The sequence below is a fragment of the Microtus pennsylvanicus genome, chromosome 1 (assembly GCF_037038515.1).
Source record: "Microtus pennsylvanicus isolate mMicPen1 chromosome 1, mMicPen1.hap1, whole genome shotgun sequence".
NCBI classification, from domain to species: domain Eukaryota; kingdom Metazoa; phylum Chordata; class Mammalia; order Rodentia; family Cricetidae; genus Microtus; species Microtus pennsylvanicus.
This window is the reverse complement of record NC_134579.1, coordinates 82,327,705-82,341,025: the sequence shown is the minus strand read 5'-3', so window position 1 is coordinate 82,341,025 and position 13,321 is coordinate 82,327,705. Positions and strand designations below refer to the sequence as shown.

The 13,321-nt window shown below is 51.9% G+C and overlaps 2 protein-coding genes across 3 annotated transcripts; one reads left to right on the top strand and one right to left on the bottom strand.

Annotated features, from left to right (window-relative positions):
* Positions 1-250: 250 nt before the first annotated feature.
* On the bottom strand, positions 251-11,328 carry Xab2 (XPA binding protein 2). The gene is made up of 19 exons (XM_075971139.1): positions 11,144-11,328; positions 8,020-8,168; positions 7,653-7,776; positions 7,175-7,372; positions 5,636-5,770; positions 5,382-5,546; positions 4,379-4,523; positions 3,971-4,122; positions 3,760-3,879; positions 3,521-3,652; positions 3,300-3,431; positions 3,102-3,215; positions 1,767-1,929; positions 1,488-1,678; positions 1,225-1,347; positions 960-1,131; positions 682-811; positions 481-590; positions 251-385 (listed from the first exon to the last, which is right to left on the bottom strand). The coding sequence occupies exons 1-19, from the start codon at positions 11,192-11,194 to the stop codon at positions 324-326; spliced, it is 2,568 nt and encodes an 855-aa protein (XP_075827254.1). The 5' UTR covers positions 11,195-11,328; the 3' UTR covers positions 251-323.
* Positions 11,329-11,386: 58 nt separating this feature from the next.
* On the top strand, positions 11,387-13,294 carry Pet100 (PET100 cytochrome c oxidase chaperone). Of its 2 annotated transcripts, none has more exons than XM_075971134.1 (4): positions 11,387-11,525; positions 12,267-12,353; positions 12,523-12,555; positions 13,141-13,294. In XM_075971134.1, the coding sequence occupies exons 1-4, from the start codon at positions 11,499-11,501 to the stop codon at positions 13,222-13,224; spliced, it is 231 nt and encodes a 76-aa protein (XP_075827249.1). In that variant the 5' UTR covers positions 11,387-11,498; the 3' UTR covers positions 13,225-13,294. The 2 variants fall into 2 exon arrangements, with proteins under 2 accessions (XP_075827249.1, XP_075827244.1); XM_075971129.1 differs by lacking the exon at positions 11,387-11,525 and adding an exon at positions 11,532-11,888.
* Positions 13,295-13,321: the final 27 nt, after the last annotated feature.

Genomic DNA, 13,321 nt, shown 5'->3' with positions numbered 1-13,321 from the left:
GTGCCCCTCAGCTTGAGCCCCAAGGAGCCATCTTACTGGGCAAGCCTGACAAGAGGCCTGGGGTGGGGCAGGGGAACTGGCCCTGCAGCGTCCAGAACTGGCTCTACAGGGTGAGGGCAGACTGTCCACTTGCCAGGGCTCCTGACTACCCCACCTCCCATCCCAGCCAATCAGGGCTCAGAGCCAGGCAGCTCTGAGGTAGCATGCCCTGAGGCACCTGGGCAGCAGGAAGGAGGCTGAGATAGTGATGTACAAAGAGGGGCTGTATTACAGAGGGGGGTATGGGGGAGGGACGATGGAGAGAAAAAATAGTGTGGAGGGTGTCAGTCTTCCTTCAGGCTCCCAAATACAGCAGCTGGCACGCTCTGCTGTTCCAGTCGGACTTCTGTGAGGGAGGTAGGGTTGAGGTGGTTACTCCTGGGGGTAGGATGGAGAGTGGCCCACCTCTACCCTTGACCCCTGGGCAGGCCGGCCACTGACCATTGGGCTCCAAGTCCATCTCATCCTCGTCCTCTTCCTCGCCCAGCTGGATCTCCTCGGGATTGGCCTGCTGAGCCAGCTCTGCCAGCTCGTCCCTGGATGCATCACTCCTAGAGTTGGGGAGGGAAGGTGGTCTCAGTGGTACTCCCTCCCCCACAGCCTCCCTAAGAAGGACTGGACCATGCACCCTCCTGTCCTCACCTTACAAAGAAGATCTTGCTCTGGGCCCTAGGGGGCTGGTCCCGCTCTGCCTCAGCTGCTAGCTGCTCTGCCCGCTGTTCTAGCAACTTCATGTCATCCATGCCGCTCTGCCCAGGAGCCAGGTCAGACACTGTGGGGTACAGCAGACCAGTTCAGGCTGAGGTGCCCAGGACTGACTCCAGGAGCTGCCAGTCCTAGGCAGCCTAGGCTCTGAGATGAGGAAGACACTGCCCCTTGTGGCCTGGTCATGATTAGGAAAGGGAGGTTAAGCAGCTCACCTGTGCCTGTGGCACTGCCGGACACCTTGAGCATCTGTGAGGCCATGAAGTTGACCTGAGTATTATATGTGGCCTGCACACTCCGACGTATCCTCAACATCTCCCTGATGGTGTCCTCATTGCCATGCCGAACCTCAAAGTCCTTCCATGTTTGCCAGAATGCCCCAGTTGTCTGTGGAGGGGTTCAGGCATGTGGGTGATCCAGGTGCTTGGTGTAGATCCCCATTGCCCACCCGTACCTCCCCGAACTCAGACCCAGCCCTACCCTGGGATCACAGATCTGGGAGCAGAAACTGTAGATGGCCCGGGCGCGGTCAATTTCACCAAGCTTGCACTCCATGTCTGCAAACCGCAGGCACATCTCCCGGGCGTGCTCATCAGACAGCACCTGGCACCATGCAGTTAGAGAGAGTGGGGTGGTGGTGGTCAGTACCTGGCTTCAGGAAGGCCTTTTGCCACCCTCTACACAGGCAGGCTTTTGCGATCCTGTCTGCCTGAACCCCAACCCCATACACTAGTGGTAGGTACCTCAATGGCCTTCTGGTAGATGCCACGAGTGTGGGTGACACCATAGATCTCAGCAGCTCGCTTGATGTAGATATTGAACATATCATACTGCTGGGCTGGCTCCACTGCCCTGGTAGCGCGATCATACACGGCCATGGCATGACGGGCAAGGCCCCACTCCTCCTCCAGCTGTGCATACAGCAGGTATAGCGCTGCACAGGACAAGAGGGTCCAGTTAGCAGTTCAAGGCTCAGCACACACCACCCACCCCAATGTCCCGTGACAGCCCAGATTTCTCACTCTTGGCATATTTGGGCGGGCAGCCATCTAGTGCCTGCTCGAAGAGGTCCCGTGCACGTTCCAGCTTGCGGCCCCCGTAGCGGGCAATGAATTTGGTCAGGTAGGTGCTCCAGATGTCTGACACGTTGGGCCATTTGAACAGTGATATGCCACGCTCGTATGCCTGTTTCCAAGGAAGATATAGAGGTGTCAGCACCCAGATGTCCTTGGTTCATGTCTTCCATAAGCCTGCGCTGGACCCCTTCTCTCTCACCAACTACAAGGGCCTAAGGTATAGGTACAACAGGGACTTTCTAAACTTCATGGATGAGGTAGCTCCTAACCTCTACAGACACGGGCACCCAATATTCTAAGAAAGGGTTCATATTCCTAGGCAGGATCGGGGACATGTGAATAAATGCAGTCTCCTACCTGTGTATCTGCCTATGGCCCTCACAAACACAAACACATCCGCCACTGTATCCACCTACACCCTATCACTTGAATAAAAACCAATGGGAGCTGCACACATGGCGCCCACATTTATTCTATTTCACACAAGAACCTGGAGAAAGACTCAGTACCAGGCTATGGGGGAAGTGCCCATACCCCACAGCATCCATGCACTGAGGCCCCGATGCCCAGTGTTTTACCATGCAAGCATTTTATTTGAAAAAGAGGAAACAGACTTAAATGATATTAGGGTAGGCCTAACCAGTAATGACTGGTGGCTTTACAAGAGATCAAGGACCAAGATGTTGCTCAGTGGTAAGAGCCCCTGCTTCAAATTCCCAAAGTCCTGGGTCCCATACATAGCACTGCTAAAAGGAATAAAAACAGCCCCATGATAGTTACTGTTGTCAGCTTACCAGGATTCTAGAGTCAGATTAACAGGATTCTAGAATGACCTAAGGACAGATTTTAAAGTCTTACTTATGTTAACTAAGGTAGGAAGATCCATCTTAAATGTGTGTGTGTGGGGGGGGGTACCATCCCATGGGCTGCGATCCTAGACTACATAAAAGGAGAAACTGAGCCAATCGCCAGCATTCGCCCCTCTGCTTCCTGACTGCAGGTGCATCGGGAATAGCCATAGGATGTTTCCATTGCCATGCCTGCCATGATGCAATAAATCCTCTAAATGGGAGCCAGAATAAACTCTTCCTGCCTTAGCTTGCCTTTGTCAGACGTTCTGTCCCGACAAAAGCGAGAATAACTAAGCCAAGCCCCTATCCCGTGGTCCTGATGTGTCTAAACACAGACGTACAGACAGTGCTAGGGAGAGGACATCTGCAGACCACGAGGAACCCCTTACTGTGCCTTGGCCTTGACTTGCAGCCTTAGTGCACGCCTCACCTTAAAGCTCTCCTCAAAGTACTTGTGCTCCTCCAGGAACATGGCATAGTTGATGACGATCTGCGGTGTGGCTATGCGCAGGTCCAGGATTCGGTCATACACGGCTTTGGTTGACTGTGGGGACAGAAATAGGTCAGGGAATGCTCCACTCTAGGGCTGGCAACCAGCTCTGCCTCACCCCTGTCCATGGCAGCTGACCTGGAAGGTGCCCAGACTTTCCTCCAAGTCGGCAAGCATGGACCACACCTTCAGCGACTTGTATACACGGTTCTGCACTGGCTCTGAACCATCAAAGTACTCAGCCCTGCGGGCAGGCAATGCTGTAGCTTTCTGTGGAGAGACAGTGGCAGAGGCAATGAGACACTGAGAGGTTGTCCTGGGCCCCAGCACCCACCCCTGCTTGGTCTTCACAGCCTTACCCTCAGCAGCTTCAAGGCCTCATCATAATTCTCATGCCGGAGCTCCAGCTCCCCACACTGGCACCACACGCTTGCCAAGTCATCCACTTGCTTGAAGTTTACCTTGGTGGCCTTCTCTAGGATGACACGGGCCTGTGGTGATGGGCAGAGACTGAGTGAGACCCTGCCACTTGGCCACCCCTAAGTCCCATGGTGAAAAGACCTGTACGCAGATGCATGCATAAATGTAACTCACTTACATCATCCAGCTGACCATTATCTTCATAAAACTTGGCAAATGCAACCCACAGCGTGTGGGGCTTGCCTGTGGCCTTGAAAGGGTCCACTGTCTGCACAGCCTCTGTGTATGTGTTGATAATCTGGAAGAGGAGGATCAGATAGGTGAGGGCAGAGTTTGGCCGTGGCAGATCTAAGAGGCAGGGCAACATGGGCTGGGGGACCATCACGTACCTCACGGGGGTGGCCCTGATGCAGGGCCACACGCTTGTGCCACTCATGGACATGGTGTGGGTTCTGGCGCAGCAGGACACTGTTGAGGAGTAGGGGCCGCCGGCTAATGAGCTGCTCGAAGCGGGCCAGGCGCAACTCCAGGTCCACGTCATCTGGGAGCCAAACACGTTCATGAAGCTAGGAAGGTTGGAGGTAACAGCATAGGCCCTTGGCTACCTCTGTCTTTACGCTTCCTTTCCTCTAAGCCCAGTGTATATACCCTAAAGAGCCAGGCTGACCACCCTGTACCTAGCCCCAGCCCTCCTGCCATGCCTGTACACAATTATGGCTACTCCAGGATACCCTGACCTTGATGTCCACCCAGCCTCTCTGTTTGCCTGCCCCCAAGTCCACCACCGCACATCGTACCCTCCTCCTCACGCCCCAGTTCAGAGGAAGTCTCCATCTTTGCTGCAATCATGCTCTCCTCGAACTGGGCGTAGCTGTCGAACACCTGGGTGAAGTCCCGCACAGTCATCACAGTGCGGACAGCCTCCTCGTACACGTCCCGAGCCTGTGGGGTTCAGACACAGGGTGAGGAAAAGTACAGAGGGGAGGCATGAGAGCCCACCCACAAGGACCCACTGCCAGCAAACCGAGGGCTACCAAGTGCTGAGCACAGAATGGAGCCCTGCTGGCCCGTTCCTGCCCTGCACTATGTGACAGCCTGGAACTGCAGGGCCTCCTTTGTAAGCTAGGTAGCCCCCTGTGCAGCACCATCTCAAGACTTACGTGAGACACCTCAATAAAGTACTGGCCCTGAAAGAACAGATGAGTGCCAGGCAGTGGTGGCACACACCTTTAATCCTAGTACTCATGAGGCAGGGGCATCTCTATGAGTTTGAGGCCAGCCTGGTCTACAAAGCGAGTTCTAGGACAGCCAGAGCTACACAGAGAAACCCTGTCCTGAAAACCAACCAACCAACCAACCAACCAACCAACCAACCAACCAACCAACCAACCAACCAATTGATCAGCGACGCTTTAGCTCCCACAGAACTCTGAGCTCAGCTTGCTGAAGCTATCTTTTCCTAATTGCAACACTCCCTTCTGGAGGAAGGAGGAGGCTCCTAAGGCTCAGAAAATAAATGAAACTTGCAAGATTCACAAGACCCCTCCAAACAAGCTCTCAAACAGGACACTCACACTTACGAGGTCCCAGACCACATGGCGAGGAGGTAAGAGAAGCAGACCCCAAGTCAGCCCGTCCTGAAGTTAGCCTCTCTCCAGGGCTCTGCACCCATCCTTACTGCTGGGGTGGAAACGTGGGCTATGTGATGTGTCACACACAGCACGTGCTTGTTTCCTGGCCGTGCACTCTGAGTGTCCTCCAGAGACCCACCTCACAGCGGAGGCCTAGGTACCCACATACCTTCTCGAAGTGGCCACTGCGGATGTAGTAGTCAGCCAGCGAGCACCATAGCTTGCCCAGCTGGTCGGTGAAGCGGGTGAGTCCACCACGGATTATGGCATCTACATTGAGGGACTGTACCTTGTCCGGGTTCTGGGAGATAAGGTCGCAGAGCTCATGCCACAGCTACAGGACACAGGGTGTTGGGGACATCTCAGTCTTGGTCCAGGATGGAGGACACCTCTCACCCAGCCTCCATATTCCACCAGACCCACCTGGTAGTTGGACTTGCCCGCCTTGGACACAAAGCGCTCATCGTTCACCACGGTGGCCAGGCGTTGTGCAGCCTCATCCAGCCGGTCACTGGATTTCAGGTACTCGATGTATTCCTCAGCACTCTCAGGACTGAGCTGGAGAAGACCCACCCCACTGGTGAACGGGGCTGCAGGAGATGACATTTCTCAAGGCCTCCCAACCCCATTTACAAGTCTTTTAGCAAACAGCCAGCTCAACTCAGCCAGCCTCAGCTCTCTGGTGGTGCAGCCTGGGCTCAACAGTTCAGTCTCGGACCTTGGTCTTGATACCATGGGTCTAGCTTGGCTACAGCACTTCTGCTGGTCAATGTTAACTATGAACCCGGCAGACTCTAGAATCACCTCAGAGATGGGTCTGTAGTTACAACATGTGTGTGAAAGATTATCTGGACTATGTTCATTTATATGAGAACGCTCACGTTCCTTATGGATGGGATCACTTCCCGGGCAGGGATGCTGTATAACACAGACACACTGGGCAGCACACAAGCGTGCATGCATGGCTGTTTTCTGATCTTGGATGTGATGTGACTACGAGCTTCTTCTCGTCTATGCACCCCTGAACTGTGAGCCAAAGCAAACCCTTCTCCCTTACATTGATTTAGGGTGTTTTGTCACAGCCACAGGAAGAGGAATTGAGACAGTAATCTAGCCTGGGCCTTCAGCCTCAGCCCTGAGTGGTCCAGCCTTGACACCTCCCCCAGCCACCACCCTGTCCAATTACTTCTAAGCAGTCCAACTTAGACTCCGATGGTCAGGAAAGGACCTGCTCCTGTCACAAGCTGCTGCCCAAGCTGTAGCGTGCTAGGGAACTGACGACAACAGTTATCACAAGCTGAGCACACCTGCTCCGCCTGCCATGCTGCCCACTGCATGTGTCTCTTACTCTCACCTCTTCCCATGGCCAGGGTTTCCTTCTGTTTCACATAACTGGTTCATGTATGTGTCTACCAGTTAGTCTGAAAGTCCAGTGCAGGTGCTGGTGACTGCTTTATGCACGCTCACCCTAGCTCTCATCTCTACGCCTGCTGTGGAGCAGGTACAAGCTAAAAGCTAACTACTTAAGAACCAAACATAGTAAACCACAGGGGCTGGCAAGAAGGCTCAGTGTATAAAGCATTTGCCTTGCAAACATGAGGACTGGAGCTTGAATCCTTAGAACCCACATAAACATTGGGTAACCATGGCAACACTGGAGCGGATCCCTGGGGCTAGAGTTCTAGCTGGTATGCTCTCGGCTCAGTAAGAGATCCTTCCTCAATATGCAGAGTAATTGAAGACGATATCCAGGGTCAACTTTGAGCCTCTACATGCCACACACCCATGCGCGCACGCGCGCGCGCACACACACACACACACACACACAATCACAATCACAAATAAACTGTTTCTATCCATAGGAGCCTCTTCCTGCAGCCTCTCTGTTGCATGAGGGCCCTTATCCCAGTGAGCCAAGGTTTGGAAGCCGACCCGGCAAATGGACTGTTCAGTGGTGCTTACCTTGAGGAAGCGACGGTAGCCTCTCACAGCGGTCTCAGGCAGTGGGTGGGAGCGTAGGAAGCGGAGGTACAGGGGCCAGATGCGAGAGTGCTGTGTGATGGGTAAGGCCCGGAGGGCACGATCAAAGGTGCGGCGGGTGTGTGTTACTCGTCCCTGGTCCATGAGGAACTGGCAGTAGTCTAGCCACAGACGTGGCATCTGGAAATAATGGAGAGTAATGGGCCAGGTCTGAGCCACAGGCTCCATGGCCTGCTTGCTATCCATACCTAGGGCATAAGAGCAGCAGGGAGACAAGAGGCCTCATTACCCCTCACTGAGCTCTGTAAATGGGCCCAGTAAACTTGTTAGTTCCTCAAGTCAGTGGAACATTTGGGTGGACCTATACTGTTTTGTTGGAGCACTGTAAGGAAGGGGTAGACATCTGTTTACATATCCCTGGAGAAACAGCTCCCACGCATAGCCCCTCTCCAGCTCCCACCTTGTGCATGAACACAAAGGCCCTCTCATGGCAGTTGTTGACATCTTCATAGGCAGGATCAGTCACGCAGCGATGCTTCACCTGTGCCCGGCGTGCCTTCAGATAGCGGTACCAGAGTTTGTAGCTATAGAGTGGGAAAGACAGACACAATGGCTCATGAAACCCCGAATCCTTCCTTTGCTCTGAGGAGGGGTAAGAGAGCTCACGAGGAAGGGAAAGACTGGGACACGAGAGGTGTGACCCATGGGGGCTGTGCTTCAGGAAGGGACGACACAGCAGTCACCTGGGACACATTGCTGTTTGGGCTGTGACGCATGCGGAGGGGTGGGGCTGGTGAGGAGGGTAGCACAGGAAGGGCCATTTTCACCTGCAGGGAAGCAGTTTGAGTGCCCGCTCGTACAACTGATTGAGCCGGGGTTTGGGGGCCCCCTGTTTGAACTCGATGTAGCGGAGCCAGCATTTGACGGAGAACTGATTCCTCATGATTTCTTCCTCATAAGGAAGGTCCTCCTCCTCCTGCCAGGGAAAGGGAGAAGAGGCCTGTGCTTAGTCTCGGTGGAGTCTCATCCTATAATGGGTCTTAGCATCAAACTCTAGGCTTCGACTAAAATTCCATGCCCCAACAAAAGGCGGTGGCGCAAGCCTGCACTCCCATCACTTCAGAACAAAAAGGCCTCAAAGAATAAAACAAATGCGAGGTTGGTGAGAAGCCCAGTGGGAAGAGGCACCTGCCACTGAGCCTGAGATCTGAGTTTGATCCACATCGTAGGAGAGACTCAGTTCCTTAAGATGTCCTCTACTTTCCACATGCACACACACGACTTACCCCTTGCACATGCTAAGATAAAAAAAGAAAAGAAAAAGAAAAACCAAAATGTAATAGAAAGATGGCCCAGTAGTATGTACACGCATGACTCCCTGAGTTCAGATCCCCAACGCTCATGTAAATGCCAGGCATGGCAGTGTCTACCTATAATCCCAATGCGGGGCAACCAGACAGGGGCAGATCTCTGGAGCTCATTAGCCAGGTATTTAGTTAGCCAGCGAGCTTCAGGTTCAGAGAGAAGACTCTGTCTCAAAAAGATGAAGAGCAACTGAGGAATACATCTAACATCTATTCCTGGCCAATACACATTCACACACACACACACTCAAGCACTACATACACACCATACTTAAAAACAAACAGGGCTAGAGACACGGCTCAGCAAGCAGTTAAAAGCATGTACTGCTCTTGCTGAGGACTCGAACTCAGCTCCCTGCACTCACCTCAGGCAGCTCATAACCACCTATAACTCCCATCTCTGGCCTCTATGGACACCTGATTGACAGGCATATACCCATACAAAGATACATACACAAACATGATTTTAAAAATACATCTTTAAGCCGGGCGGTGGTGGCGCACGCCTTTAATCCCAGCACTCGGGAGGCAGAGGCAGGCGGATCTCTGTGAGTTCGAGACCAGCCTGGTCTATAAGAGCTAGTTCCAGGACAGGCTCCAAAACCACAGAGAAACCCTGTCTTGAAAAAGCAAAAATAAATAAATAAATAAATAAAAATACATCTTTAACAAGCAAACAAACACAACACAACAAGGTCCCAGGCACGGTTTCTTCCTCTGTTGAAACAGGATTACGAGTCACTCAGATGCTACAGCCTGTAGGTCACATCTCCTTTGGGGGATGAAAAACCTTTTCACAGGTGTCAACTAAGACCACCGGAAGACACAGATATTTACACTGTGATTCATTACAGTAGCAAAACACTCAGTGATGAAGTAGCAATGAAAATAATCTTATGGTTGGGGACACTACAACATGCGGAAGTATATTAAAGAGGCACAGCGTTAGGAAGGTTGAGAACCGCTGGGCTAGAGTGTCAGTGCAGACCTCTGACCCTCGGAGCTCAACTGCCCAAGGACACTTCTCAGCTGCTAGTGGTTAAGGAGTCCCCTGCCCAAGTATCAGCTTTGGTCAGTAAATCCCACTGCCCACTCCCTGGTCCCAATTCCCCCACTCTAAAAATTTTTTGGCAATTCCATACATATATACAGTGATTTTTGGACATTTTCACCATCCATTTTCCACTCCCATGTCTTCCCCATAATCTCTAGACTTTTGTGACACCGGCGCACAGGTCCGGGCGCCAGGCCTCCACCACTGTCAACGGGTGGCATCTACTCACAACACTTCTCCCCGGACATAAGGCTTTGCTCCCCCATGCTCATACTGTCAGCACCAGGCCTATCTTCATGCCGGGCCCAGACAATGAAAGTTTAAAGATTTCCCCACCTAAGACAGGGTCTCACTATTTGCTCTGGCTGTCCTGGAACTCACTATGTAGACCGCATTGACTTCAAACTCACAGAGATCTACCTGCTTCTGCTTCCCAAGTACTGGACTCAAAGGTATGTGCTACCAAACGTGTCTAAAAATTTTAAAGTTTTTCATTTATTTATTTTTTCTTCCAGCCTCTTCTACGGAGGCAGATACAGATGGATTTCTATGAGTTCAAGGGCAGGCTGGTCTACAGTAAGTTCCAGGCCAGTCAGAGTTACATAGTGAGATCTTATCTCCAACAAAACAAAAATACTTTTTTGTAGGTGTATACATTCATATATGCATATGTGGGAGCCGACGCTGGAAGAAGCCAGAGGTCCTCCTCAATTGCTCTCTGCCTTTTGAGACAGGGTCTCTCACTAGCATTTTATGGGTGCTAGGGTTCTGAACTGAGGGCCTATGCTTGTACAGCAAGCACTTTATCAACTGAGCCACCTCCGCAGCCCCAGGTACTTAAGTCACCTGGTCCATCAAACTTCTGGCCCTTCAGGATCTCATTACCTTGTACTTTAGCTCAACGCTACCCCAGAAATTGCAAGCTAAAGGATTTTTTATCTCCGGAGCTGGGGTACATACACATATTTGTGGGGGGATATAGATCAATTGTAGAGTGCTTGCTTAGCATGCTCAAGACCCTTGGTTAAACCCCAGAAACCCACATACCAGTTATGGCCCTTAACCCAAAACACTATAAACGCAGTTTAAATATGGAGCCTCTGTTTCAGCCACCAAAATTTCACCTTCTTAGGATCCCAGGGGCCATCCACATCACTAGTCTTTTCTTCATCCTTCAAGGTTCTTGTAGCCCCAGAAGTCAGAACTCTAACCCGGTCACTATGTCTATCAAGATCCATACCTTTTCCCTACTATCCCCTTCCGCTCTTGACCTCCCTTCTCCCGGCCCGAGACATCAAGACCTTAACCTCAAAAGCAGCTCCTCGCTTCACTCAGGCATTGAAAGACCCGGTTCTTTATTCCCGGCCTGGTCAGTGTTTTGACATGTCGCCTTTGGCTCGTTAGGATCCCCATGGACTGGACATACACAATCTGGATCTAACCCCCGCCCCCGAGAGCCAGATTCCGAGCCGGGGAGGAATCTAGCTTCGGATCTTCCCTCACGGATCACTCTTGGGCTCGCCGCAGACTTACAAAAACAAGATCCGGCCGCTCGGGACGCGGAACCCGCGCCATCACCACCATCTTCCTGGATCCCAGGTACAGATGAGAGTCGTGCTCTGGTGGCGTCACTCACAGAAGGCCCGCCCTCTCCCGCCAGACTTTCTTTATTGGCTGCACGTCACTTTCTCTGCAGGGCCTGCTCTGTCGAATTTTGTATCGTCAAGGCTGTGACCGGAAGCAGAAAAGCGGCGCCGGAAGATGACGCCACCATGCGCGTTATTGGCCACTCAGCTTTAATATCGCGTCTCAGATACCCCAATGAGATTTTGTATTGCTGGAGAGTCGCCTTTGGGCGGAAGTGGCTTCATAGAACAGGAGAAGCGAGATGGGGGTGAAGCTGGAGGTGTTTCGGGTCAGTGAGCTCAGGAGTGGGTTGGCCGTTTGAACCTAGCATCTTTCAGAATTTGAGAATAGTTACTGGAAGCGAGAGAAGGGTAGAGCGGGGAGTTCCACGGAGAAAGTATCTGAGATTTGTATTGAAACTCAGCGGAATGAGCTCTAGCTGTGGGGGCTTAAAATGGAGAGGCTGGGTTTGGTCTGAGGAAGCGTCTCAGAGAGGAATGAAAAGGAGGCTTCAGATCCAGAGCGGGCTTTCCAGAAGGGGAGCCCCAGGCTCCTAATAGGTCTGTCTCAGTAGGCGGACTTCTATATGTAGAAGAGTATAATTGAAAAAATGAGGCCTCTATTTAAAATGCTACGGGGATCAGATTGGGAGGTAATAACATCTCGAGGATGTATCTTTGTAGTAGGAGCTGTTGGACTGTCCCCCACCACCACCGTGCGCCTTGGTGTGTGTGTGTGTGTGTGTGTGTGTGTGTGTGTGTGTGTGTGTGTGTGTGTTTGAGTGTGTGTTTGAGAGTGAGGCTTGGACAGGACTGTTACGTATAAAGCCTACTGGATCAGGAAGACCAGGCTTTAAGGTGCCGAATTTCTATTCTCCTGGTAGGATTTCTGGAGTTCCTTGGGGAGGCCACGAGGCCAGGCTCCTGGCCTGTGTAGAAGGATAGATCTGTCTTCTGGACTTTCCTACAATCTCCCTGTACTAGGGTGGTGATAGTTCTGGGCTCTGTCTATCCACCCCTTGCTTTTGCAGATGTCACTCTACCTCACTTTCCCCGTGGTTATGTTTTGGATCTCCAATCAGGCAGAGTGGTTTGAGGACTATGTTGTCCAGCGCAAGGTGGGTACCAGGAGAGTTTGCTGGGTATTTCCTGGGGATGGGGAAGGCAGGATATGAGGCACTGACTTGTTGCTGGGGACCATTACCTGCCTCTCCTATGCAACTCTGCTCTGAATGAGGGACTCTGGCTTCTCCTGACTGTGTTCTCACCTGTGACCTTGTTCCACAGAGGGAGCTGTGGCCACCAGAGAAGGAGGCTCAGGTAAGGAGCCCATTCTTCCAAGGGGCTGGGTCACCTTACCCTGGGTGGACTTGGAATAAATTCCATCATCAGCCATAGATAGGAAATTGGAAACAAAAAAAAAAAAAAAACGAATAGGAGTTCCAGGCTATCCTGGGCTAGAGACCTTGTTTCAATACAAGTTTCTTACTGTTAGAGATGGGTTATATCTGTGATTACTTGGAAGTAGCGGTAGGAGGATTATCAGATTGAGTCAGCCTGGACTGCAAAAGGTTAGAGAGAGGGAGCAGGGAGAGAGGGCTGTAATTGCAGCATTCTAGTGCTTAGGAGGTGGATGCAGGAGGATCGAGAATTCTGGGTATTCTCTCCTGCATAATGAGCTCAAGACTAGCCTGTCTTAAAAAGTGGGAAGGGCACAAATGGTCTCATATATTACCATCTCCCTGAAGGCTCAGGCTGAACTCACTGGTATGGTGGTTGTGATTTGCATGGGGTCCCAGGATGGATACTGAACTGTCAAGCCAAAGGAAGGGTAGTGGGAGTAAGTCCAGGCCCTGCAGTGTGTGCCCCTCCTTCCTTTCCATCACACCCTTTTCCTCATTCCAGCGCCAGGAGCTAGAAGAATTCAAACAGAAGGTCCGGAAGCAGAGGGAAGAGAGACTTCTTCAGGCTGCTCAGCAGAGCTCCTGAGACCTTCAAGTATTTAAGTCCCCGGCGCCTCCACCCACGAAATAACACACACTAAATGCTTTGTAACTAGTGCCAAGTGTTTTATTGTTGTTTTCAG

Excerpts from the sequence above, each read along its gene's own strand:
- Xab2 (XM_075971139.1), bottom strand. The coding sequence starts at position 11,194 with ATGGTGGTGATGGCGCGGGTTCCGCGTCCCGAGCGGCCGGATCTTGTT. Across the intron at positions 5,547-5,635 it reads CGGGCAAGTCCAACTACCAG|CTGTGGCATGAGCTCTGCGA; the intron begins GTGGGTCTGGTG and ends TGTGTCCTGTAG. Across the intron at positions 386-480 it reads GATGGACTTGGAGCCCAATG|AAGTCCGACTGGAACAGCAG; the intron begins GTCAGTGGCCGG and ends CCTCCCTCACAG.
- Pet100 (XM_075971129.1), top strand. The coding sequence starts at position 11,847 with ATGAGGCCTCTATTTAAAATGCTACGGGGATCAGATTGGGAG. Across the intron at positions 11,889-12,266 it reads TACGGGGATCAGATTGGGAG|ATGTCACTCTACCTCACTTT; the intron begins GTAATAACATCT and ends TTGCTTTTGCAG. Across the intron at positions 12,354-12,522 it reads ACTATGTTGTCCAGCGCAAG|AGGGAGCTGTGGCCACCAGA; the intron begins GTGGGTACCAGG and ends CTTGTTCCACAG.